Here is a 24,596-nt window from a genome sequence, read left to right as displayed (position 1 = left end):
CGCCCTCTCCTTCAGAGGCCTTCCTGAGCCCCAGCAAACCCAGGCCCTGGTGTGCCCCCAGGACGATCCGCCCGGCCACCAGGCACCCAGCCTCATGGGACCCTGAGTGACTCCCTGAGGGAGGGTGGGGAGACCCGCCCTGGCCCAGGGGGACAGAGAGACACTCTGTTCCCACGTGGCCCTCCAGGACATGGCTCTGACTTCTCTCCTGCCAACAGAGCCAGCATCCAGGGGTGAGTGTGGGGGCCCCAGTGGCTTGGCTCCGGGAACCTCCCACCAGGCCTCCCCCGCCACTCTGGGCCTTCTGAGAGCCATGGAAACGAAAGCTGTCCTCGCCTCTTACCTCCAGTTCTGTTATTGGGCCAAATGGAGACCCCGCAGCCCTGGTCATCCAGAGAGAGGGGAAGGGGAGGAGGTCGACGGAGGGCTCCGTCTCCCAGGCCTCTGCCAGCCGGGGCAGCGATCAATGGGACAGGGTTGGCCTTTTATGTGGCTTTTGGGGTCTGGACGGTGTAAGGTATAGTTTGGGCCAAGGCAGAAAGAGGAACGACAATCTCAACAGAAATAGGTTACCTTTATTCAGGCAAGGAGGGGCGACAGCCGGCCTAACAACCCACTGATCCGGAGAGGGATCAGGGAGTCTCCATATTTGTAGGGAGGCTTGTGGTAGCGATAAGGGAAAGGTTACTCAGGCAGGATGTTTTGGTTATTTTTTATTTGAGCTGGCATTTGTGGTTGGGCAGGGGGTGATAAGTCTTCCGGGCAGATGTAGGAGGTGAAAGGTTTCTGGACAAGGGGTGATTAAGTCTTCTGGGCAGGAGTAGGGGGTGGAAGGTTTCTGGACAAGGGGTGATAAGTCCCAGAAAGATGCAACTGGCCTGGAGCATCAGGGTGGGACCTAAAGTTCTGTTTTGTTTTCTCCAAAGTTAGATGATTCAGCAAGGGCCTTTGAAACTGCTGTTTTCTTTTCTAGGCCCAAAAGACTCCTTCAGACCGGGCTGTAAGGGGCTCAAACCTGGATCAGAGATCAGGTTGGTTCAAGGTCTCCATGTGGTGGAGACAGGACTCATTCACCCCGGGGAGAGGGCCTGGTTGTGGATGGGGAGGAGGTAAGAAGGGTTGCCAGGTGTAGAAAGGGGTTGGCAGGCACGAGAGGGACACAGGGGCTCCAGGGCTGTGCTCAGTCGCTTCAGTCTTGTCTGACTCTTTGCAACCCCGTGAACTGTGGCCCGCCAGGCTTATCTGTCCATGGGATTCCCCAGGCAAGAATACTGGAATGGGTTGCCATTCCCTCCTCTGGGGGATATTCCTACCAGTGATCCAACCACAGCCCCCTGCATCTCCTGCATTGGCAGGTGGACTCTACCACTCGGCCACCGGGAAAGCCCTGTCTTGGTCCCAGACGCATACTCATTTGTGTCTTTCCTAAGCCAGGATTTTCGGTGGTAGGCGCTGAGGGGCAGGCCTGTGAGAGCAAAACCTCTGCTTGTGGGTGAGCCCAGCTGGCTGCCTAGCACCAGCTCTGAAACTCTGCCTCTTGGTACAAAGCTACTCTGCCAGGGGAGGGTTTTCTTAATTGTTAGGTGAAGTGGCAGATGTGAAAAGATCTCAGAACACAATCGTTCTTAGTTGTAAGTAGAAGTGTTTGGTGGTTGGGCATGTCGTATACAGGGAAGACCCTGCTCCCTGATATTGACAAGCCTCCTGCAGGGGTTCAGTGGGCGGCTCATCCTGGATCTGTCTCATTCATCCAAGGCTCCCAGGAGCACAGAAACCACACATTGGAAAAAAAGAGTGCAGAGGGAATTTCCTGCTGGTCCAGTGATGAATAGCAGTTTCGCTGCTGTGACCCGAGCTTACTTCCTGGTTGAGGAACTAAGATCCCCACCAGGGAGGCTTCAGCTTGTGTGGCCTCCACTGTCTTGGTTCCTTGAATGCATGCGTGCGTGCTCAGTCACGTCTGACTATCTGGGACCCCATGCACTATACCCCGCCAGACTCCTCTGTCCTTGGGATTTCCCAGGCAAGAACACTGGAGTGGGGTGTCTTTTCATTCTCCAGGGGATCTTCCCGACTCAGGAATCAGCTCCCACATTAGCAGGTGGATCCTTAAACAATGAGCCACCTGGGAAGCCCCGGTATATATTTACCGGGGCTTAAAACAAGAGGTAATAAACAGAAAGTGATGTTAGTGTGAGGTCCGAGCTGGGACAGGAAGCAAGTGACTTCTGAAAGGGAAAATCAGTCAAAAACCAGGCAACACTTGTTGAACCAGGAGCAGCCCAGGAAACAGCGGCTGCTGGAAGCTGGACCTCAGCCACCCTGTTTACCCATCACAGCATCACCCGTTTGCTGATACAGGTAAGGTGATGCTCCCTGCTTCTCTCTTGGCAGAGTGGAAAGGGCTTGGGATAGATTGTCAATCAACACTTGAGTTCTTGTTCTTTCTCTCTCTCTCTCCCCTTAAGCCCAGGGGCTGTAATTGCTACAAAATTTCCTCCGGCTGGTTGGTTGTTGCATGAGGACCTCAGTCAGCCATCTCTCTGAGTCCAACAGCCTATTGCTTTGTGGTTATTTTCTCTTTTTGTCCTTTCTCTTCCTCTCCTGCTCTGTCAACCACACAACCCTCTTAGAAGCCTGGGGCTGCCTTCCTGCCATGGCCCACGTGGGTCCAGGTCATCTGGACTAAGCTCAGAGCTGATGCTTAGGGGACAAGTATAGTCCCCAGCCTCTTGGGGTCACACCCAAGGTTCCTGATGAATCCCATTCAATGAAGTCCTACCTGGTTAGAAGGGACTTTCCTATTCTGTGGCTCATAGTCTCAAGGAGCCTCTTCTTTCTAGATATGTGGGAATTTCTCTTTTCCCTTTGTATTCTTTTTGTGAAATTTACTATGTGACACATAATGAACACATCTATGTAACATGCATGTGTATTGCACAGTAAGATAATGTAACGATCAGCCCTGAACCCAACACTCAACCCAAGGACGAACCACCACTAAACTTTCCATCTACCTACTGTGCTACTCACCTCCCACCCAGACATAAATAACCAGCCTCCCAAAGTCTGTTTTTATTGTTCTCTTGATTCTTTCTTTAATTTAGTGCTTTATCACATATGCAGTTTAGTGCTTTATCACATATGCATTTATTTTCATTTGATGTAATAGTTCTATAACATAAACTGTGTGCCAGCTACTGTTTTGAATACTTGTTAATATTGTCATTTAATTAGTTTAATCCACACACTATGCCCATAAGGAATGTGCTATGGTTAATCCCATTTTACAGAAGAGAAAACTGAGGCACACAGAGATTAAAGCGACATGCTCGGGGTCATACAGATAGTAAGCAGGGGACAGGTCTTCTGGTTCTTAGGCAAGAGTTTCTCTAGGGCATATATCTAAGGGTGGAATTGTGGGTTATAGGGAATGGCACTATTCAGCATTAGAAGATAATGCCTGATTATTTCTCAGAGAACCAAAATACACTCTCACCAGCAATATATGAGTTCCTATTGACCCACAGCCTTTTCAACAATTAGTCTTGACTTTCTTAACTTCTGCCAATCTAGTAGATATAAAGTGGTTCCTCATTGTGGTTTTAATTTCCCTTGCTCTTACTGAGTAAAAGCACCATTAGTTGAGACATTTTGTTTTCTTTGAAATGTTCATTATGTCTTTAATATACTCAAAATTCTCAGTTGTTTGTTCTAGCAGTGGTGATGTTGAGGTCTCGCTTAGGAAATCCTTCCTTTCCCCAAGGACGTAAACCTACTCTCCTGTATTTTCTTATGGATTTCCCTGGTGGCTCAGCGGTAAAGAATCTGCCTGCAAGCCAGGAGCCACTGCAGGAGGGGAGGCCTGGGTCAGGAAGATCTCCTGAAGTAGCAAATGGCAACCTACTGCAGTATTCTTCCCTGGGAGATCCCATGGACAGTGGAGCCTGGCAGTCTACAGTTCCCTGGGTCACAGAGTTGGACACGACTGAGTGACTAAGTATATATTTTCTTATAAAAGTTTTTAAAGTGTTCTCTTTAAGTTAGATAGAATTGATTTCTCCATTCCAGGTGAGGAATGAAGGGATACATCCCTCCCAATGAAGGGATCAATGTAGGGATACGTTTCCCATCCTTTTTCTCCACATAGTTGACCAGTTGATCAAGCATCATTCATTTTTATCTCCTTCTCCACCCGGTGATCTCCAGGGCCATTTTTGTCAGGTGTGTGAGTTTCATGCAAGACTATTTCTGGGCACTTTACTGTTCCACTGGTTAATTTGCCTTCATCTACACTAAAATTATATGTTACAGTAAGTCTTAATATTTAGTAGAGCAAATCCCCTCATTTTATTCTTCTTTAGGGGTGTCTTGGTCCTTTTGTTCTTTCCATAATAAGGTTTAGAATCATCTTTTGTTTTCCATGAAATCCCTTATTTGGATCCATTGAAATTGCATTAAATCTGTAGGAAGAAAATTGTCCTCATTATAATATTGAATCCCTTAGTCATGAACATGGGTGGGTTCTACATCTATTTAAATTGTGTTCAATGTCTTTCAATTGTGTTTTATAACTTTCTGACTTTAAGTCTTATATTCTGCTATCTTTTTGTTTCTGTATATGTATTACTTCTATCTTTTTGCTACTATACATAGTGTGCTTTTTAAACTACTTTTTTTTCCTGGATACTCCATGCAGCATGCAGATCAAACCTGTGGCCCCTGCAGAATAAGTGCAGAGTCTTAACCACTGGACCACCAGGGAAGTCCTAAATTACATTTTTGTATGTTACTGTTCTATACAAAAACAATTTCTTTTTGGATATTGATCTTACAGCTAGCTGTCTTGCTAAAATCTCTGATTATTTTGAATCATTTGTCTGATCATTCATTTGAATGTTCTATCTAGGCATCCATATCATATGAACACACTGATGATTTTGCTCTTTTCCCATCCCTAAGCCTTTAATTTCTTTTTCTTGTCTTACTATATTGTCAAGGACGTCTGGTAAAATGTTAACATAGAAGCAAAGATAGTGGGCATCCTTGTTTGGGTCCAGATTTTAAAGGAAATGCCCCTAAGATTTACTCATTAAAAAAATAATACAGATGTTAAAAAATAATAGTACACATGCAAACTTTTTCTGAGTTTCCTTTATCATGTTAAGGATATTTCCTTCTAGTCTGCTAAGAGGTTTTGTCATGAAAGAATATTGAATGTCATCATTTTTTTTTCTAGATCTGTTAAGATGATCATATTTTTTTCTTCTTAAATCTGTAACATAAGATTTTAGTTTGGACTCCTTCAGAGTAGAGCCTGCAACAAGGACTTCAGTTCAGGTAGATTACTGAATTATTGAGGCCAGGAAGTAGGGAGTGAAGGAGTAAGACTGAACCAGGGGAGAGAAAGCCAATAGAAGATGCATAACTGATGTTGTAGGTGTAAGCAAAGGGAGTTCAAGCCTTTCAGAATCTCTGATAGGTCTACAGGATGCTGGCTAGAACTGCCTCCCCAAAAGAAAGAGGCTGGACCATGTTTCTCCTAGCTCTTGGCCTCTCCTTGGTTGAGGGTTTCATGTTAGGGAATCTGACACTCCTAGGCTTCTAAGAAACATTAACAGGTATCTAAGTGACTTCTAAAGCATTGAAGAAGACCCTGAGGCAAAAAAGCAAAAAGGAAACATGGTATAAACTTGAGGTGGGGTCATGGAACATAAGGTGAGTCTCAGGTTGCAGGAAATTTTATGCTGTAAATACAGAGGATTTCAGAGCAGGGCAGAAGTATCGTGACATAAAGCACCAAAGTTTACTATTCCCGACAATAATAAATGACATTTGCAGCTTTCTCTTCTATCATGCGACCAGCTTTTCATAGCTAAGCCTAACTTGGATATGATGTCTAATATTTGTAACACATGGCTAGATTTGGTTTGTTTGTGTTTTTATTTTGCATTTGTATTCATGAGTGACACTGGCTTCTAATTTTTCTATTTCATCCTATTCTTGTCTCATTTTGGTATTAAGGTTCTTCTGGCCTCTTAGAAAGAGTGTGTTCCTGCTATTTTCATTCTCAGAGATAGTTTTTGTAAGATTAGAATTATCCCTACTTAAACTTCTGTAATGCTATCTAGACTTGATATTTTCTTTGTGGGAAGATTTCAAATTATGGATGTAATTTCTATAATAGTTGTAGAACTATTCAAACTTTTTATTTCTTCTTCAATCAAGTTAGGTACTTTTTGCGTGTCCGCAAAGATTGGACACGACTGACTGAATTGACTTTTTCTAAGACTTGGTCTACTTGGTTTCATATTTCTTGGCATAAATGATTTATAAGTTTTTAATTTTTGTAAGTTTTTAATTTTTAAGCTTATTGAAGATTTACTGCTGCTACTGTTGCTGATGCTAAGTCGCTTCAGTAGTGTCTGACTCTGTGGGACCCCAAAGAGGGCAGCCCACCAGGCTCCCCCGTCCCAGATTTACAATGTTGTGTAAATTAATTTTCAATTATGGTAAAATACACCCAACACAAAATGCACCACTTAACTGTTTTTAAATGTTCATTTGGTTGGGTTACATTCACAATGTTTCACGATGGATCTCAAAACTTTTTTATCTCACAAAACTGAAAGTCTATACCCATTAAACAAACAACTCACCATTTCCCCCTGCCCCCAGGCCCTGGCAACCACTGTTCTGCTTTCTGTTTCTATGAATCTATAGTCTTCTTCTTTTGTGAATTGCAAGATACATTACTGTAAATTTTTAGACTGGCTTGTAATATACAGTATTATGTAACCTTCTGGTGTTCTACACAGTGGTTTGGTATTTGCCTACATTATGCAGTTATCACAATAAGTCTAGTATCCACCTGCTTCCATGCAAAGTTATTCCGGTGTTACTGACCATATTCCTCATGCTGTGTTACATCCCTGTGGCTTCCTCTGTAATTGGTGCTTTGCTCCTCTTAATCCCATTCATCTGTTTTGGACCCTCCTCGGCCCCTTCGCCTGCAGCAGCCACCCCTTTATTCTCTACATGTAGGAGCCTGGCTTTGGTTTTGTCTGTTTTGTTTTTCAGATTCTGCATATGTGTGAGATCACATGGTATTTGTCTTTCTCTGTCTGTGTCATTGCACTTGGCATAACACCCTCTACGTCTGTCCGTGTTGTCGAAAACGGCAAGATTTCATTCTTTATGGCTGAATAATATCCTGTTGTGTATTATACCAAACCCATCTTTACTCATGCATCTATGGATGAACATTCAGGAGGCTTTCACATGTTGGCTACTGGAAATGATGCCACAGTGGACAGTGGTGCACATGCATGTCGTCGAATTAGTGCTTTTGTTTTCTTCAGGAGGATACCCAGAAGTGAAATGGCTGGATCATACGGCAGTTCTATTTCTAATTTTTGAGGCACCTCTACACATTTCTCCACAGCAGTTGCACCAATTTACAATCCCACCAGGAGGACACGAGGGCTCCCTTTCTCCACACCCTTGCCAATGTTTTTATTTGTTGTCTTTGATGATAACCATTCTGACAGTGGTGGGTGATGTCTCATTGTGGCTTTGATGTGCCTTTCCCTCCTGATGAATGATGCTGAGCATCTTTTCATATTTGCTTATTATTCATGATACAGAGATGTTGTATTAAAATTTCTTGCTATGATGATGGTTTTATCTCTTTGTTGTTCCTTCAAGCTAAGTGCTTACAACTTTACAACAATTATAATTTCTGTATGAATTGACCGTTTAATCTAGGTACTCATTGTATCCCTGATAAATATTTTTTGTCTTAAAATTCCTTCTTCTTTGATATGAATAAACCTTTCCCGGCTTTTCTTTTGGTTAGCTTTTGCCTGGTATATCTTTTTTCATTCTTCGACTGTCAACCATTCGACACTCTTACTCATTAGATGTGTCTCATAAACAATGTAGACCTGGGTTTTGTGTTTAAATATCTTTTAAAGTGTAATCCGAGGAACGTCCCTGGTGGTCCAGTGGCTAAGACTTCCAGCTCCAGTGCATGGGGCCTGGGTTCCATCGCTGGTCAGGGAACTGGATCCCGCATGCCAGAACTAAGACTTGGTGCAGCCAAGTAAATACATGTATATTTTTAAAATGTAATCTGACATGAGAATTTAGAAAGCACTGAGACCATGACTTCCTCTAAAGCTGCTAAAAACTGAGTTTAAAAACCTGCAGTTTCTTTATTTTTGCCTATGCCACCTGCATATGTAATGCCCATATGGACTGTTAGTTCCCCAGACCAGGGATCAAACACTTGGAAGCAGAGTCTTAACAACTGGACCACCAGGGAAGTCATAAAGGCCTGCATTTGCAACAACCATCCATGGCTGACAAGCATCCTGACCCAGAAGGCTGCCTTCCAAGGCAGTGTGTTTGAGCTATTTTTCTGTCGTTGTTCCGTCTCTAAGTCATGTCGACTCTTTCAACCCCATGGACTGTAGCCCACCAGCTCCTCTGTCCTCCACTCTCTCCATTTTTTTTTTTTAGTAGACTTCTTTTTAGAAGAGCAGTTTTAGGCTTAGAGCAAAACTTAGGGGAAATAGAGACTTGCCACATACCTCTTGTCCCCACACATGCACAGCCTCTCCTGTTACCAACATCCCCCACCAGAGTGGTCCATTTCTCATGACTGATGAGCCTGCATTGACACGTCATTATCACCCAAAGATCATAGTTGACATTACGGTTCAGTCTTGGTGTGTACATTCTGTGGGTTTGGGCAAGTGTGTGCTGACTCATAGGCACCATTGTAGTAGCAAACAGAGCAGCTTTTCCGTCCTAAAGTCCTCTCTGCTCTTTCAGTCCATGTCTCCCTCCCTTTAATTCCTGGCACCCACCAATTCTCCAACCAACCACTCCTCATTCCTAAATTCTCACTGCCGTTCCATCACCTAATATTGTTTGATTTAGGCAAGTTATTAATTCACCTGAGCCCTGAACTTCCTCGAATGCACAATCAACATTGGTAGATTTGGTGTGATAATGAGATGATGTATAAAACCATAACTTAGTCCCTAACAGAGAATAGGCATCAGTTAAATGCTAGTTTCCTTTTCCTTCCTCCTTGAATTGGTAACGTGAAGTCACATTTAGCTAAGAAAAGAGACAAGAAAGTGCCTGGGGACTGTGTGCATCACCAGAAATGTAAAAGGGGAGGGGCAGAGGACAGGGGAGAATGTCCAGCTACGGCCTCCCAAACCCTCTTTCGAACTTGGAACGTCGGTCCCTTGTTGACACCAAAAAAGTGTCCTGTGGGATTCAGGGCTCCCCAGATTTGGGGCCCCGTGTGCACACACATCACACACACATGAGCCCCGGGTGCCCGCCCCAATCCTGAGGGCAGAGTGCCAGGAGGACTAGGAATGTCCTGCTTATCAGCTGACTCCTGGCTTCCTCTGCCCAGCTTCTTGCAGACTTGTAGCCCTGGGAGATGGCCTTCCATGTGGCCTCCCCAAGATCACAGATAATGAGAGGAAATATGGTCATCAGCTTACAGAGGCTGGGGGTTCAGGACTGCAGCTGTAAGTCCTCCCCAGCCGCCTGCCTGACCGGAGCCCTTCACCTCTCTGCAGGCAGTCCTCAGCTGTTCCCTGTGAGCCTGCAGAGGCCACCCGAGATGTCCCCTTTTGGTGGCTGGGGAACGCTCACAGCCTTTCTCGCCCTGCTCTGCTGCCAAGGTGAGCCTGGGGGTCCAGACTGGGTGTGTTCCCGCCAGAGGTTAGGTGTGGAGAAGGGGGTCCTGGTCCCGAAGTCTTTGAGGCTTTAGCACAGCGGCTGCCCACCATGGGTGTGGGATGCTATGCAAGCCTGGTTTCCCCATGACCCCATGACCCCGAGGCAGCAGATGGGGGACTTGGCCTTCACACTTCGGGCTGAACAGGCTCCATAACTTCAGGGTGTGTGGATGTGGCAGGTCGTGGAGACTGATGGGAGACCAAGGAGGCTGGGGCTCAAGGGAAAGTGAGGGCACGTCCCAGCGGGTCTTCAGAGGTGGCCCAGTGGACAGCAGAGGTCAGTGGAGGGCATCGTCTTCTGCTGACCATCAACGTGCAAACGAAGCCCCTTCTGGGTGGTCCAGGGGACGGGGAAGGAGAATGCCTCCAGGTGTGAGCACTCTGTTTTGGAAAACCTGTCAGGTGCCTTCATGACGACCATGCAGGAAAGGGATTACTAGCCCATTTGACAGATGGAGAAACTGAGGCTCAGAAAAGGAAAGCACTTTGCCCAAGGCCACAGAGCTGGCAAACTCGGGATTCAAAGGCAGCTCTCTCTCCCTAGAGAACCTTTCTCTTTCCCCAGCTGAGGGCTAGGTGGGGGCGTGAGGGTGTGGCGGGAACACAGGACAGAGCACAGGCCCAGCTGGCCGAGATCAGTTATGATTCTTGGCCTTCTTCCTCACTGGGCTCCAGCCATCCTGGTGTCTTCTCCACCAGGGTCTTGGCTCTGCTGGTTTTCTGCCCTCTGCAGACACTGGCAACCAAACTCCCCCCATTTCCTTCCTCCTTTCCTCAAACGTCTCTGTTTCCATGAAACCTGTCCTGAGCATAGTATTTAACGTAGCAGCCCCACCCCACTCCCTATTTCCCCTCTTGGGTGCTACCCACCAACTGGCAGGCTGGCTAGTTCGCTTGTTGGTTACTCTGTGTCCTTCACGGCAGTGCGAGCTCCACAAGGGCAAGCTTTGAATTTCTTCGGTCTCTGATGGCTCCCTAGAGCCTAGAACGGTGCCTGCCACACAGCTGGTATTGTACAAGGATTTGCAGAAGAGAGGAAAGGAGTGAGGGGGAAGCTGAACTCATGGACATGGGGCCTGAGAGGACATGATCCACCTCCAGTTCAGGGAGGCTTTAGCAGAAAGGGGTCAATTGGGCTGGGGGGCGAGTTCGAATATACTCTGCATGGGGATAGAAGATGTGCATGAGGAAGACTCACCTGGAGGGGACAAGCTGGAAGAGCAGTCAGGGGCAGGGAGACAGCTAGGGCACCTCCCCGTTGGCCTAGACCAGAGGCAGTAATGTGTGATCAAGAGGGAGGAGCAGAAGGGACCCGTTGATGAGACTGCTAATCATGGGCAGCCCCACCGGGCAGGGCAGCGGGGGTGTCCGCTGAGCAGTGTTTTCTGTCCTTCCAGGGTCTGGTGAGAAGGCGTTCGAGGGGCCAGAGCACCTGATGGTGGGGTCTGGAGAGTTTCAGGTGATTAATTGCACTGCCAGTTGCACGGACCCCAAGAGCCTTGTTCTAGAGACACACCTAAACAAGACACTCCTGGAGAGCCAGGCTCAGTGGAAGCTGTTCCAGGTCTACAACATCTCCAAGGATGAGCACCTCGTGTGCAGTTTCATCTGTGCCGGCAAGCAGGAGACGAAAGTTTTCAACATCACCGTGTTCTGTGAGTGTCGCCCACGGGGCCCTGCTCCCCGAGGCCGGAGCCTGTGTCTGCAAACCCACAACGAGTTGCTCTGTCACTGCTCCTGGGCACTCTCCTATGGCCCGCACCTCCCTGGGCTCCTGGGTCCAGGCCACAGGCTCAGAATCTGCTCACACCCTCCCCTGGCCTCCTAGATCCCTGCCAGCAATCAGGATTTTGAGTTTGCTCAGGAGTGAACAATCCAAGTAAGTTTTAAACAAATCTAAAAATCCATTTCCAGAGTCTCCTCCCAGTAGGGGAGCACCCCCAATCACCAGAGTACCCCACATCCCATGACAAGAAACAGGGACCCCATCAGGAGGGCTGGCACACTCTCCAGTAACCTATTCACCTTCTGGAGAGAAGGTCATGGTCTATTCTTCCCCTGAGGGCTCTTTCCAAATGTGTGACCATCACACACACACACACCTGGCCACCGGCCACAGAGACCATGGAGAGACCGGGGTTTTCCCGGAAGCTCGGACCCAGGGTATCACTCAGAACTGTCATCAGTGGACAAATGAGTATAAAGATGTCCTAAATCTACCACATTATCCTGGGGCAATGGAGGCTAGGTATTCTAGTTCAAAAATGAACCCAGGGAGGTGTCCTGGTGGTCCAGTGGCTAAGACTATGCATTCCCAATTCAGTGGACCCGGTTTTGATCCCTGGTTGGAGAAGGCAATGGCACTCCACTCCAGTACTCTTGCCTGGAAAATCCCATGGATGGAGGAGGCTGGTAGGCTCCAGTCTATGGGGTCACTAAGAGTCGGGCGGGCAACTTCACTTTCAGTTTTCACTTTCATGCATTGGAGAAGGAAATGGCAACCCACTCCAGTATTCTTGCCTGGAGAATCCCAGGGACGGCGGAGCCTGGTGGGCTGCTGTCTGTGGAGTCGCACAGAGTCAGTCACAGCTGAATTGACTTAGCAGCAGCAGCAGCTGCAGGGAACTAGATCCCATATACCACACCTAAGACCTGGAACAACAAAAGAAAGAAATCTTTTTTTTTTTTTTTCTTTTTTTTAAAGGAAACTCAGGGAACCATGGAGTTTAATAGCTAAGGGATAGAGATATTTTTAAACCTGATCCTGAAAACCAAGGCAGCTCTGACTCTTGCCCCCGCCCCTAAAGACTCTCACAATTCATGGCCCCATTCCAGTGAGTACTCCCTTCTAAGTCTCTCTCAACAAAACCATCCAACTGTTTCATTTTTGAAATTTCTATTGAATTTATGGAGAAGAAAGAGACACAGCCAAAACTTTTATCTTTCTAGTTGACTGAACTGATTCGGAACCTTTTCTTTGGAGACACCAGGGTACCTCCTTTCTTGTCCGTTGCAGAAGTCATCAGGTCCCTGAAACTACCACCCAGGACATCGTTCACCCTGAACTGCTTCCTCCGTCCAGCCCCAGCCCACTTCCTGAGAACACCGTGGTCACAGGGGATGGTCTGGGCTGGGTAGGGCCTGCCCGAGCTGCACCCCCATCCTGAGCAGACCTCCCTTCCGCTTTCCTGCAGACCCTCCAAAGCAAGTGCTGCTGACGCTGTCGCACACCTCAGTGGCCGTAGGGACACTGTTCACCATCGAGTGCATGGTCCCCGCCGTGGCACCCCTCGAAGGCCTCACTGTCACCCTGCTCCGTGGTACTGAGATCTTGTACAATCAGACCTTTGTGGGGACAGCACGTTTCCCCCAAGATGCCGTGGTCACCCACCACACCACAGCTCACAGGGAAGACGGCCTCCATAACTTCTGGTGCGAGGCCCAGATGGACCTGCGCTCTCGTGGCGGTGGCCTTGTCCACAGAGTCTCAGATCCCCAGAGGCTTGAAGTCAAAGGTGAGGGGGAGCCCACAGATCAGGAGGGGGGACATTTGCTTTCAGCCCTTCAGGGGAAGAAAACGCCTTCGCCCCACTCTCTGCCAGCTCAGGGGAGGCACTCGGGGAAACGGCACTTGATCCCTGGGGTTACCTGGAGCTCCTGGCGAGTTCCTAGCTTGGACCCTGACTAGTTGCTTGGTCATGAGTGAGTTGGGTGACCTTAACCAAGTGAAGCTCGTCTCTCTGGCCTTGACCCCTCCCTGCAATGATAAATTTGACCTGTCTGACCCCTAAGGTCCCCTGGAGTCCCACTTCTGTGACCCTAGATGGCCAGGATCCTCTTTGTCTTCAGAGAGTTTGGCCAAAGCTCCCTCATCTCTGCCCAGGGCGGGGCTTGGCATGGACCACGCCACAGCGCAGACAATGAGGTCTGGCAGTGCATGGCAAGGGGACCATCTGAGTCCATCTGCCCTCAGGGTCTCACAGAGGCCGGCTGGTGGCCCAGACCCTGTCCTCCTTCCCTCCAGTGATAACACCATTTGCCACTCATCCCTGCAATGCAGAGTGACAGCAGGCTGCCCAGGGGTGGGTGGGTGGGTGACGGGTAGACAGCTGCCCCTCTGGAGCCTGGCACCTGGGACCGGAGGACTTCTGTGACCTCTACCCCTTCTCTCCCCAGAGCCCGAGCCCAGCAACCAGATGGTGATCATGGTGACCGTGATAGTGCTGCTGCTCTTGTTTGTGACATTCGTCCCCCTGTGCTTGTACAAATAATGGCAGAGAACTAACACGTGAGTGCAAGCCACTTAGAAGAGGCTGAGACGGAGCCACCAGGCACAGCCTATGTGAGCAGCATGGCCACTTTCATGGCGGCCACTGGAACTCAGTGTGGCTCCTTAGGGTGCGGTCCAGGCCTGGCTGAGGGACCATGTGAAGCAGCCTGAATACAAACACTTGGACTTAACCCCATGCCTTCGTGTCTCCCCCTGGGATTGGCCAGGAAGGGGAGCCACCAGGCCTGGCTGAACTTCTGTCTCCAAATGTCTCCTCAGCCTCCCTCCGCCCTCTCCTTCAGAGGTCTTCCTGAGCCCCAGCAAACCCAGGCCCTGGTGTGCCCCCAGGCCGGCCCGCCTGAGCACTAGGCACCCAGCCTCATGGGACCCTGAGTGACTTCCTCCTAAGGGAGGGTGGGGAGACCCTCCCTGGCACAGAGGGGCAGAGAGACACTCCGTTCCTACGTGGCCCTCCAGGACACGGCTCTGACTTCTCTCTTCTGCCAACAGAGCCAGCATCCAGGGGTGAGTGTGGGGGCCCCAGTGGCTTGGCTCCGGGATCCTCCCGCCAGGCCGCCCCCACCACTCTACAGATGATTTCAGAGCAGGGCAGAAGTATTGTGACATAAAGCACCAAAGTTTATTATTCCCAACAATAATAAATGACATTTGCAGCTTTCTCTTCTATCCTGCGACCAACTTTTCGTAGCTAAGCCTAACGTGGATATGAAGTCTAATATTTAACACATGGCTAGATTTGGTCTGTTTGTATTTTTCTTATTTTGCATTTGTAATCATGAGTGACACTAGCTTCTAATTTTTCTATTTCATCCTATTCTTGTCTCATTTTGCTATTAAGGTTCCACTGGCCTCTTAGAGCGTGTTCCTGCTATTTTCATTCTCAGAAAGAGTTTTTGTAAGATTAGAATTATTCCTACTTGAACTTCTGTAATGCTATCTAGACTTGATATTTTCTTTGTGGGGAGATTTCAAATTATAGACGTAATTTCTATAATAGTTGGACAACTGTTCAGGCTTTTTATTTCTTCTTCAATCAAGTTAGGTACTTTTTGGGTGTCCACAAAGAGTTGGACACGACCGAGCAACTCAACTGAACTGACTTTTTCCTAGACTTGGTCTACGTGGTTTCATATTTCTTGGCATAAATGATTTATAAGTTTTTAATTTTTGTACGTTTTAAATTTTTAAGTTTATTGAAGATTTACTGCTGCTGCTGCTGCTGCTGCTAAGTCGCTTTAGTAGTGTCTGACTCTGTGCGACCCCACAGAGGGCAGCCGACCAGGCTCCCCCGCCCCAGATTTGCAATGTTGTGTAAATTAATTTTCAATTGTGGTAAAATACACCCAACACAAAATGCACCACTTAACTGTTTTTAAATGTACATTTGGTTGGGTTACATTCACATTGTTTCACGATGGATCTCAAAACTTTTTTTTTTTAGTATTTTTTTATTTTATTATTATTTTTTTAAATTTTATTTTATTTTTAAACTTTACATAATTGTATTAGTTTTGCAAATATCAAAATGAATCCGCCACAGGTATACATGTGTTCCCCATCCTGAACCCTCCTCCCTCCTCCCTCCCCATACCATCCCTCGGGGTCGTCCCAGTGCACTAGCCCTCAAAACTTTTTTATCTCACAAAACTGAAAGTGTATACCATTAAACAAACAACTCACCATTTCCCCCTGCCCCCAGGCCCTGGCAACCACTGTTCTGCTTTCTGTTTCTATGAATCTATAGTCTTCTTCTTTTGTGATTGCAAGATACATTACTTCATATTTTTAGACTGGTTCATAATATACAGTATTATGTAACCTTCAGGTGTTCTACACAGGGCTTTGGTATTTGCATACATTATGCAGTTATCACCACAGCAAGTCTAGTGTCCACCTGCTTCCATACAAAGTTATTCCGGTGTTACTGACCATATTCCTCATGCTGTGTTACATCCCTGTGGCTTCCTCTGTAATTGGTGCTTTGCTCCTCTTAATCCCATTCATCTGTTTTGGACCCTGCTCGGCCCCTTGCCTCCAGCAACCACCCATTTGTTCTCTATATGTAGGAGCCTGGCTTTGGTTTTGTTTGTTTTGTTTGTCAGATTCTGCATATGTGTGAGATCACATGGTGTTTGTCTTTCTCTGTCTGAGTCATTGCACTTGGCATAATACCCTCTACGTCTGTCCGTGTTGTCGAAAATGGCAAGATTTCATTCTTTATGGCTGAATAATATTCCATTGTGTATTATACCAAACCCATCTTTACTCATGCATCTATGGATGAACATTCAGGAGGCTTTCACACGTTGGCTACTGGAAATGATGCCACAGTGAACAGTGGTGCACATGCATGTCGTCGAATTAGTGCTTCTGTTTTCTTCAGGAGGATACCCAGAAGTGAAATTGCTGGATCATACAGAAGTTCTATTTCTAATTTTTGAGGCACCTCTACACGTTTCTCCACAGCATTCGCACCAATTTACAATCCCACCAGGAGGACACGAGGGCTCCCTTTCTCCACACCCTTGCCAATGTTTTTATTTGTTGTCTTTGATGATAACCATTCTGACAGTGGTGGGTGATGTCTCACTGTGGCTTTGATGTGCCTTTCCCTCCTGATGAATGATGCTGAGCATCTTTTCATGTTTGCTTATTATTCATGATAAAGAGATGTTGTATTAAAATTTCTTGCTATGATGATGGTTTTATCTCTTTGTTGTTCCTTCAAGCTAAGTGCTTACAAGTTTACAACAATTATAATTTCTGTATGAATTGACCGTTTAATCTAGGTACTCATTGTATCCCTGATAAATATTTTTTGTCTTAAAATTCCTTCTTCTTTGATATGAATAGACCTTTCCCGGCTTTTCTTTTGGTTAGCTTTTGCCTGGTATATCTTTTTTCATTCTTTGACTGTCAAGCATTCGACACTCTTACTCATTAGATGTGTCTCATAAACAATGTAGAACTGGGTTTTGTGTTTAAATATCTTTTAAAGTGTAATCTGAGGAATGTCCCTGGTGGTCCAGTGGCTCAGACTTCCAGCTCCAGTGCATGGGGCCTGGGTTCCATCCCTGGTCAGGGAACTGGATCCCGCATGCCAGAACTAAGACTTGGTGCAGCCAAGTAAATACATGTATATTTTTAAAATGTAATCTGACATGAGAATTTAGAAAGCACTGAGACCATGACTTCCTCTAAAGCTGCTAAAAACTGAGTTTAAAAACCTGCAGTTTCTTTAGTTTTGGCCATGCCACGTGCATATGTAATGCCCATATGGAATGTTGGTTCCCCAGACCAGGGATCAAACACTTGGAAGCAGAGTCTTAACGACTGGACCCCCAGGGAAGTCATAAAAGCCTGCATTTCAACAACCATCCATGGCTGACAAGCATCCTGACCCAGAAGGCTGCCTTCCAAGGCAGTGTGTTTGAGCTATTTTTCTGTCGTTGTTCCGTCTCCAAGTTGTGTCAACTCTGTCAACCCCATGGACTGTAGCACAGCAGCTCCTCTGTCCTCCACTCTCTCCGTTTTTTTTAGTAGACTTCTTTTTAGAAGAGCAGTTTTAGGCTTAGAGCAAAACTTAGGGGAAGTAGAGACTTGCCACATACCTCCTGTCCCCACACATGCAGAGCCTCTCCTGTTACCAACATCCCCCACCAGAGTGGTCCATTTCTCATGAGTGATGAGCCTGCATTGACACGTCATTATCACCCAAAGATCATAGTTGACATTACGGTTCAGTCTTGGTGTGTACATTCTGTGGGTTTGGGCAAGTGTGTGCTGACACATATGCACCATTGTAGTAGCAAACAGAGCGGCTTCTCCGTCCTAAAGTCCTCTCTGCTCTTTCAGTCCATGTCTCCCTCCCTTTAATTCCTGGCAACCACCAATTCTCCAACCAAACACTCCTCATTCTTAAATTCTCACCGCAGTTCCATCACCTAATATCGTTTGATTTAGGCAAGTTATTAATTCACCTGAGCCCTGAACTTCCTCGAATGCACAATCAACATTGGTAGATTTGGTGTGATAATGAGACGATGTATAAAACCATAACTTTGTCCCTAACAGAGAATAGGCATCAATTAAATGCTAGTTTCCTTTTCCTTCCTCCTTGAATTGGTAACGTGAAGTCACATTTAGCTAAGAAAAGAGACAAGGAAGTGCCTGGGGACCGTGTGCATCACCAGAAATGTAAAAGGGGAGGGGCAGAGGACAGGGGAGAATGTCCAGCTACGGCCTCCCAAACCCTCTTTCGAACGTGGAACGTCGGTCCCTTTTGACACCAAAAAAGTGTCCTGTGGGATTCGGGGCTCCCCAGATTTGGGGCCCCGTGTGCACACACATCACACACACATGAGCCCCGGGTGCCCGCCCCACTCCTGAGGGCAGAGTACCAGAAGGACTAGGAATGTCCTGCTTATCAGCTGACTCCTGGCTTCCTCTGCCCAGCTTCTTGCAGACTTGTGGCCCTGGGAGATGGCCTTCCATGTGGCCTCCCCAGGATCACAGATAATGAGAGGAAATATGGTCATCAGCTTACAGAGGCTGGGGGTTCAGGACTGCAACTGTAAGTCCTCCCCGGCCGCCTGCCTGACCGGAGCCCTTCATCTCTCTGCAGGCAGTCCTCAGCTATTCCCGGTGAGCCTGCAGAGGCCACCCGAGATGTCCTCTTTTGGTGGCCGGGGATCGCTCACAGCCTTTCTGGCCCTGCTCTGCTGCCAAGGTGAGCCTGGGGGTCCAGACTGGGTGTGTTCCCGCCAGAGGTTAGGTGTGGAGAAGGGGGTCCTGGTCCCGAAGTCTCTGAGGCTTTAGCACAGCGGCTGCCCACCATGGGTGTGGGATGCTATGCAAGCCTGGTTTCCCCATGACCCCATGACCCCGAGGCAGCAGATGGGGGACCTGGCCTTCACACCTGGGGCTGAACAGGCTCCATAACTTCAGGGTGTGTGGATGTGGCAGGTCGTGGAGACTGATGGGAGACCAAGGAGGCTGGGGCTCAAGGGAAAGTGAGGGCACGTCCCAGCGGGTCTTCAGAGGTGGCCCAGTGGACAGCAGAGGTCAGTGGAGGGCATCGTCTTCTGCTGACCATCAACGTGCAAACGAAGCCCCTTCTGGGTGGTCCAGGGGACGGGGAAGGAGAATGCCTCCAGGTGTGAGCACTCTGTTTTGGAAAACCTGTCAGGTGCCTTCATGACGACCATGCAGGAAAGGGATTACTAGCCCATTTGACAGATGGAGAAACTGAGGCTCAGAAAAGGAAAGCACTTTGCCCAAGGCCACAGAGCTGGCAAACTCGGGATTCAAAGGCAGCTCTCTCTCTCTCCCTAGAGAACCTTTCTCTTTCCCCAGCTGAGGGCTAGGTGGGGGCGTGAGGGTGTGGCGGGAACACAGGACAGAGCACAGGCCCAGCTGGCCGAGATCAGTTATGATTCTTGGCCTTCTTCCTCGCTGGGCTCCAGCCATCCTGGTGTCTTCTCCACCAGGGTCTTGGCGCTGCTAGTTTTCTGCCCTCTGCAGACACTGGCAACCAAGCTCCCCCCATTTCCTTCCTCCTTTCCTCAAACGTCTGTTTCCATGAAACCTGTCCTGAGCACAGTATTTAACGTAGCAGCCCCACCCCACTCCCTATTTCCCCTCTTGGGTGCTACCCACCAACTGGCAGGCTGGCTAGTTCGCTTGTTGGTTACTCTGTGTCCTTCACGGCAGTGCGAGCTCCACAAGGGCAAGCTTTGAAGAGCCTAGAACGGTGCCTGCCACACAGCTGGTATTATACAAGGATTTGCAGAAGAGAGGAAAGGAGTGAGGGGGAAGCTGAACTCATGGACATGGGGCCTGAGAGGACATGATCCACCTCCAGTTCAGGGAGGCTTTAGCAGAAAGGGGTCAATTGGGCTGGGGGGCGAGTTCGAATATACTCTGCATGGGGATAGAAGATGTGCATGAGGAAGACTCACCTGGAGGGGACAAGCTGGAAGAGCAGTCAGGGGCAGGGAGACAGCTAGGGCACCTCCCCGTTGGCCTAGACCAGAGGCAGTAATGTGTGATCAAGAGGGAGGAGCAGAAGGGACCCGTTGATGAGACTGCTAATCGTGGGCAGCCCCACCGGGCAGGGCAGCGGGGGTGTCCGCTGAGCAGTGTTTTCTGTCCTTCCAGGGTCTGGTGGGAAGGCGTTCGAGGGGCCAGAGCACCTGATGGTGGGGTCTGGAGAGTTTCAGGTGATTAATTGCACTGCCAGTTGCACGGACCCCAAGAGCCTTGTTCTAGAGACACACCTAAACAAGACACTCCTGGAGAGCCAGGCTCAGTGGAAGCTGTTCCAGGTCTACAACATCTCCAAGGATGAGCACCTCGTGTGCAGTTCCATCTGTGCCGGCAAGCAGGAGACGAAAGTTTTCAACATCACCGTGTTCTGTGAGTGTCGCCCACGGGGCCCTGCTCCCCGAGGCCGGAGCCTGTGTCTGCAAACCCACAACGAGCTGCTCTGTCACTGCTCCTGGGCACTCTCCTATGGCCTGCACTTCCCTGGGCTCCTGGGTCCAGGCCACAGGCTCAGAATCTGCTCACACCCTCCCCTGGCCTCCTAGATCCCTGCCAGCAATCAGGATTTTGAGTTTGCTCAGAAGTGAACTGTTGGGGGCCAGAGTGAGGTACTCCGCCCATGGCAAAGGTCATGAGGAAGGAGGCTCGACATACGCAAAGGCGGGATCGAGCCTCAGGAGTCCCCCTGGAAATCCTCGAGCGTCTACCCCCATACCCAGAGCCTGCCTACTTTACTACTTTGTGCTCACCTACATCTCTGACTTTACGGGGGGCTGTCCCCCACCACCTCTTTTGGAGAAGGAGTTAACCTAGAGCTCCAGTTAATAATAATTCCTGGGCGTGATAAGAGTGTTTTAACCTACAAACTCCTCTGAAGGTTCTCTAGCCTGCCTGACAGGCTTGTCCGGCCACATGTGATTGCTCACAGCCTCCCAACCGTGAGAGGCACAAGATGCTTTAAACCTTCTAAAAACAGGTTCTTTAGAGAAGTTAGAAAACTATAAGTATAGTGGGCTAATTAGAAATTGTGTTGATGAAGGGTTTTTCATTTCTTGAGCCAATGTTTGTTGCTAAGTCTCCATATCCCCTGCCCTTACACACATTAATGAATATATAGAATTAACCTTTGATATTGATCACGTTAGACCTTAGGCTAAGTAAATTCTTTCCTTAACTAAAACCCACTACACCCTCACCCTGTAGGAATGTAACTTTATTCTGTTTTGAGAATAATCAGCCCTCGAGAAATAAGTGTCCTGATTGACTGACCGCTGTCACAAGGAGAGGGTCGTAAATTGTCAGCAGGCCCCCCTGGCCAGAAGATGATGTAACACCCCTAAGACCTCTGTATACATTTGTATGAAGCACCTGACTTTGATAAAAGTCAGGACTGCTGACCCCGAGTGACTTTTGCATAACATCTCAGTGTATAAAAGTAGACCATGGAAAATAAAGAATTGGGATCAGTTTCTCGAAATACTGGTCTCCCCATGTCGCTCTCTCTCTCACTCTGGTTGAGTCTCCATCTGGGGCGCGGAACCCACCATGCTTACTAATTATGCCTGGGCTTCTAAGATCCGACTGGGGAGGCCTCAGTGTCTCCTCTCCTTCGGGAGAACGGAAGGACGCCTGCGGCCTACGTAAGTGGTGCAAACTTCTTGTCTTGAAGTTTTATTGGTCTCCCGTGTAAACCAAGCTACTCAGCCTCTTTTCTCCACTGAATTTTCCTACTGAGCTATCCTCATCCTATTACTCTTTATATCTTTGATAAAATATTTAAATAAATAGGTCGCCGACGCCGTCCCCGCTTCGAATACCCTGGATCAGCCGGGGCAGGACCCCGGCAGGTGGTGCCCGTTTTAAACAAATCTAAAAATCCATTTCCAGAGTCTCCTCCCAGTAAGGGAGCACCCCCAATCACCAGAGTACCCCACATCCCATGACAAGAAACAGGGACCCCATCAGGAGGGCTGGCACACTCTCCAGTAACCTATTCACCTTCTGGAGAGAAGGTCATGGTCTATTCTTCCCCTGAGGGCCCTTTCCAAATGTGTGACCATCACACACACACACCTGGCCACCGGCCACAGAGACCATGGAGAGACCAGGGTTTTCCCGGAAGCTCGGACCCGGGGTATCACTCAGGACTGTCATCAGTGGACAAATGAGGAGAAAGATGTCCTAAATCTACCACATTATCCTGGGGCAATGGAGGCTAGGTATTCTAGTTCAAAAATGAACCCAGGGAGGTGTCCTGGTGGTCCAGTGGCTAAGACTATGCATTCCCAATTCAGTGGACTCGGTTTTGATCCCTGGTTGGAGAAGGCAATGGCACTCCACTCCAGTACTCTTGCCTGGAAAATCCCATGGATGGAGGAGGCTGGTAGGCTCCAGTCTATGGGGTCACTAAGAGTCGTGCGGGCGACTTCACTTTCAGTTTTCACTTTCATGCATTGGAGAAGGAAATGGCAACCCACTCCAGTATTCTTGCCTGGAGAATCCTAGGGACGGCGGAGCCTGGTGGGCTGCTGTCTGTGGAGTCGCACAGAGTCAGTCACAGCTGAATTGACTTAGCAGCAGCAGCAGCTGCAGGGAACTAGATCCCATATACCACACCTAAGACCTGGAACAACAAAAGAAAGAAATCTTTTTTTTTCTTTTTTTTAAAGGAAACTCAGGGAACCATGGAGTTTAATAGCTAAGGGATAGAGATATTTTTAAACCTGATCCTGAAAACCAAGGCAGCTCTGACTCTTGCCCCCGCCCCTAAAGACTCTCACAATTCATGGCCCCATTCCAGTGAGTACTCCCTTCTAAGTCTCTCTCAACAAAACCATCCAACTGTTTCATTTTTGAAATTTCTATTGAATTTATGGAGAAGAAAGAGACACAGCCAAAACTTTTATCTCTCTAGTTGACTGAACTGATTCGGAACCTTTTCTTTGGAGACACCAGGGCACCTCCTTTCTTGTCCGTTGCAGAAGTCATCAGGTCCCTGAAACTACCACCCAGGACATCGTTCACCCTGAACTGCTTCCTCCGTCCAGCCCCAGCCCACTTCCTGAGAACACCGTGGTCACAGGGGATGGTCTGGGCTGGGTGGGGCCTGCCCGAGCTGCACCCCCATCCTGAGCAGACCTCCCTTCCGCTTTCCTGCAGACCCTCCAAAGCAAGTGCTGCTGACGCTGTCGCACACCTCAGTGGCCGTAGGGACACTGTTCACCATCGAGTGCAGGGTCCCCGCCGTGGCACCCCTCGAAGGCCTCACTGTCACCCTGCTCCGTGGTACTGAGATCTTGTACAATCAGACCTTTGTGGGGACAGCACCCTTCCCCCAAGATGCCGTGGTCACCCACAACACCACAGCTCACAGGGAAGACGGCCTCCATAACTTCTCGTGCGAGGCCTGGATGGACCTGCGCTCTCGTGGCGGTGGCCTTGTCCACAGAGTCTCAGATCCCCAGAGGCTTGAAGTCAAAGGTGAGGGGGAGCCCACGGATCAGGAGGGGGGACATTCGCTTTCAGCCCTTCAGGGGAAGAAAAGGCCTTCGCCCCACTCTCTGCCAGCTCAGGGGAGGCACTCGGGGAAACGGCACTTGATCCCTGGGGTTACCCGGAGCTCCTGGCGAGTTCCTAGCTTGGACCCTGACTAGTTGCTTGGTCATGAGTGAGCTGGGTGACCTTAACCAAGTCAAGCTCGTCTCTCTGGCCTTGACCCCTCTCTGCAGTGATAAATTTGACCTGACTGACTCCTAAGGTCCCCTCGAGTTCTGCTCCTGTGACCCTAGATGTCAGGATCCTCTTTGTCTTCAGAGAGTTTGGCCGAAGCTCCCTCATCTCTGCCCAGGGAGGGGCTTGGCATGGACCACACCACAGCGCAGACCATGAGGTCTGGCAGCACATGGCAAGGGGACCATCTGAGTCCATCTGCCCTCATGGCCTCACAGAGGCCGGCTGGTGGCCCAGACCCCATCCTCCTTCCCTCCAGTGATAACACCATCTGCCACTCATGCCTGCAATGAGGAGTGACAGCAGGCTGCCCAAGGGTGGGTGGGTGGGTGACGGCTAGACAGCTGCCCCTCTGGAGCCTGGCACCTGGGACCGGAGGACTTCTGTGACCTCTTCCCCTTCTGTCCCCAGAGCCCGTGCCCAGCAACCAGATGGTGATCATGGCGAACGTGATAGTGCTGCTGCTCTTGTTCTGGTTCAAATAACGGCGGAGAAATAACACCTGAGTGCAAGCCGCTTAGACGAGGCTGAGACGGAGCCACTGGGCACAGCCCCTGTGAGCTGCGTGGCCACTGTCATGGCGGCCACTGGAACTCAGTGTGGCTCCTTAGGCTGTGTCCAGGCCTGGCTGAGGGACCATGTGAAGCAGCCTGAATACAAACACCTGGACTTAAGCCCATGCCTTCGTGTCGCCTCCTGGGAATGGCCAGGAGGGGGAGCCACAAGGCCTGGCTGAACTGTCTCTAAAAGTCTCCTCAGCC

At 48.8% G+C, this 24,596-nt stretch overlaps 1 protein-coding gene across 8 annotated transcripts; it reads left to right on the top strand.

The window, feature by feature from the left end:
• Positions 1-5: 5 nt before the first annotated feature.
• LOC113877500 (intercellular adhesion molecule 2-like) lies at positions 6-24,509 on the top strand. 8 transcript variants are annotated; one of them, XR_003506752.1, is made up of 8 exons: positions 6-233; positions 974-1,031; positions 2,276-2,361; positions 9,609-9,713; positions 11,168-11,425; positions 12,965-13,285; positions 13,947-14,565; positions 18,686-18,772. XR_003506752.1 is itself a non-coding variant. In XM_027517657.1 (8 exons), the coding sequence occupies exons 1-7, from the start codon at positions 191-193 to the stop codon at positions 14,039-14,041; spliced, it is 966 nt and encodes a 321-aa protein (XP_027373458.1). In that variant the 5' UTR covers positions 6-190; the 3' UTR covers positions 14,042-14,058; positions 18,686-18,773. The 8 variants fall into 8 exon arrangements, 7 of the variants coding, with proteins under 7 accessions (XP_027373458.1, XP_027373459.1, XP_027373456.1 ...); XM_027517657.1 differs by having other exon boundaries at positions 13,947-14,058; positions 18,686-18,773; XM_027517658.1 differs by lacking the exons at positions 11,168-11,425; positions 12,965-13,285; positions 13,947-14,565; positions 18,686-18,772 and adding exons at positions 20,221-20,478; positions 23,266-23,586; positions 24,247-24,509.
• The last annotated feature ends 87 nt before the right edge of the window (positions 24,510-24,596 follow it).

This window comes from Bos indicus x Bos taurus, chromosome 19 (assembly GCF_003369695.1).
Source record: "Bos indicus x Bos taurus breed Angus x Brahman F1 hybrid chromosome 19, Bos_hybrid_MaternalHap_v2.0, whole genome shotgun sequence".
Taxonomy (NCBI): Eukaryota; Metazoa; Chordata; class Mammalia; order Artiodactyla; family Bovidae; genus Bos; species Bos indicus x Bos taurus.
This window is presented reverse-complemented; position numbering and strand designations above follow the sequence as displayed.

Excerpts from the sequence above, each read along its gene's own strand:
- LOC113877500 (XM_027517654.1), top strand. The coding sequence starts at position 191 with ATGGCTCTGACTTCTCTCCTGCCAACAGAGCCAGCATCCAGGG. Across the intron at positions 1,032-2,275 it reads AAACCTGGATCAGAGATCAG|GAGCAGCCCAGGAAACAGCG; the intron begins GTTGGTTCAAGG and ends TTGTTGAACCAG. Across the intron at positions 20,479-23,265 it reads TTTCAACATCACCGTGTTCT|ACCCTCCAAAGCAAGTGCTG; the intron begins GTGAGTGTCGCC and ends GCTTTCCTGCAG.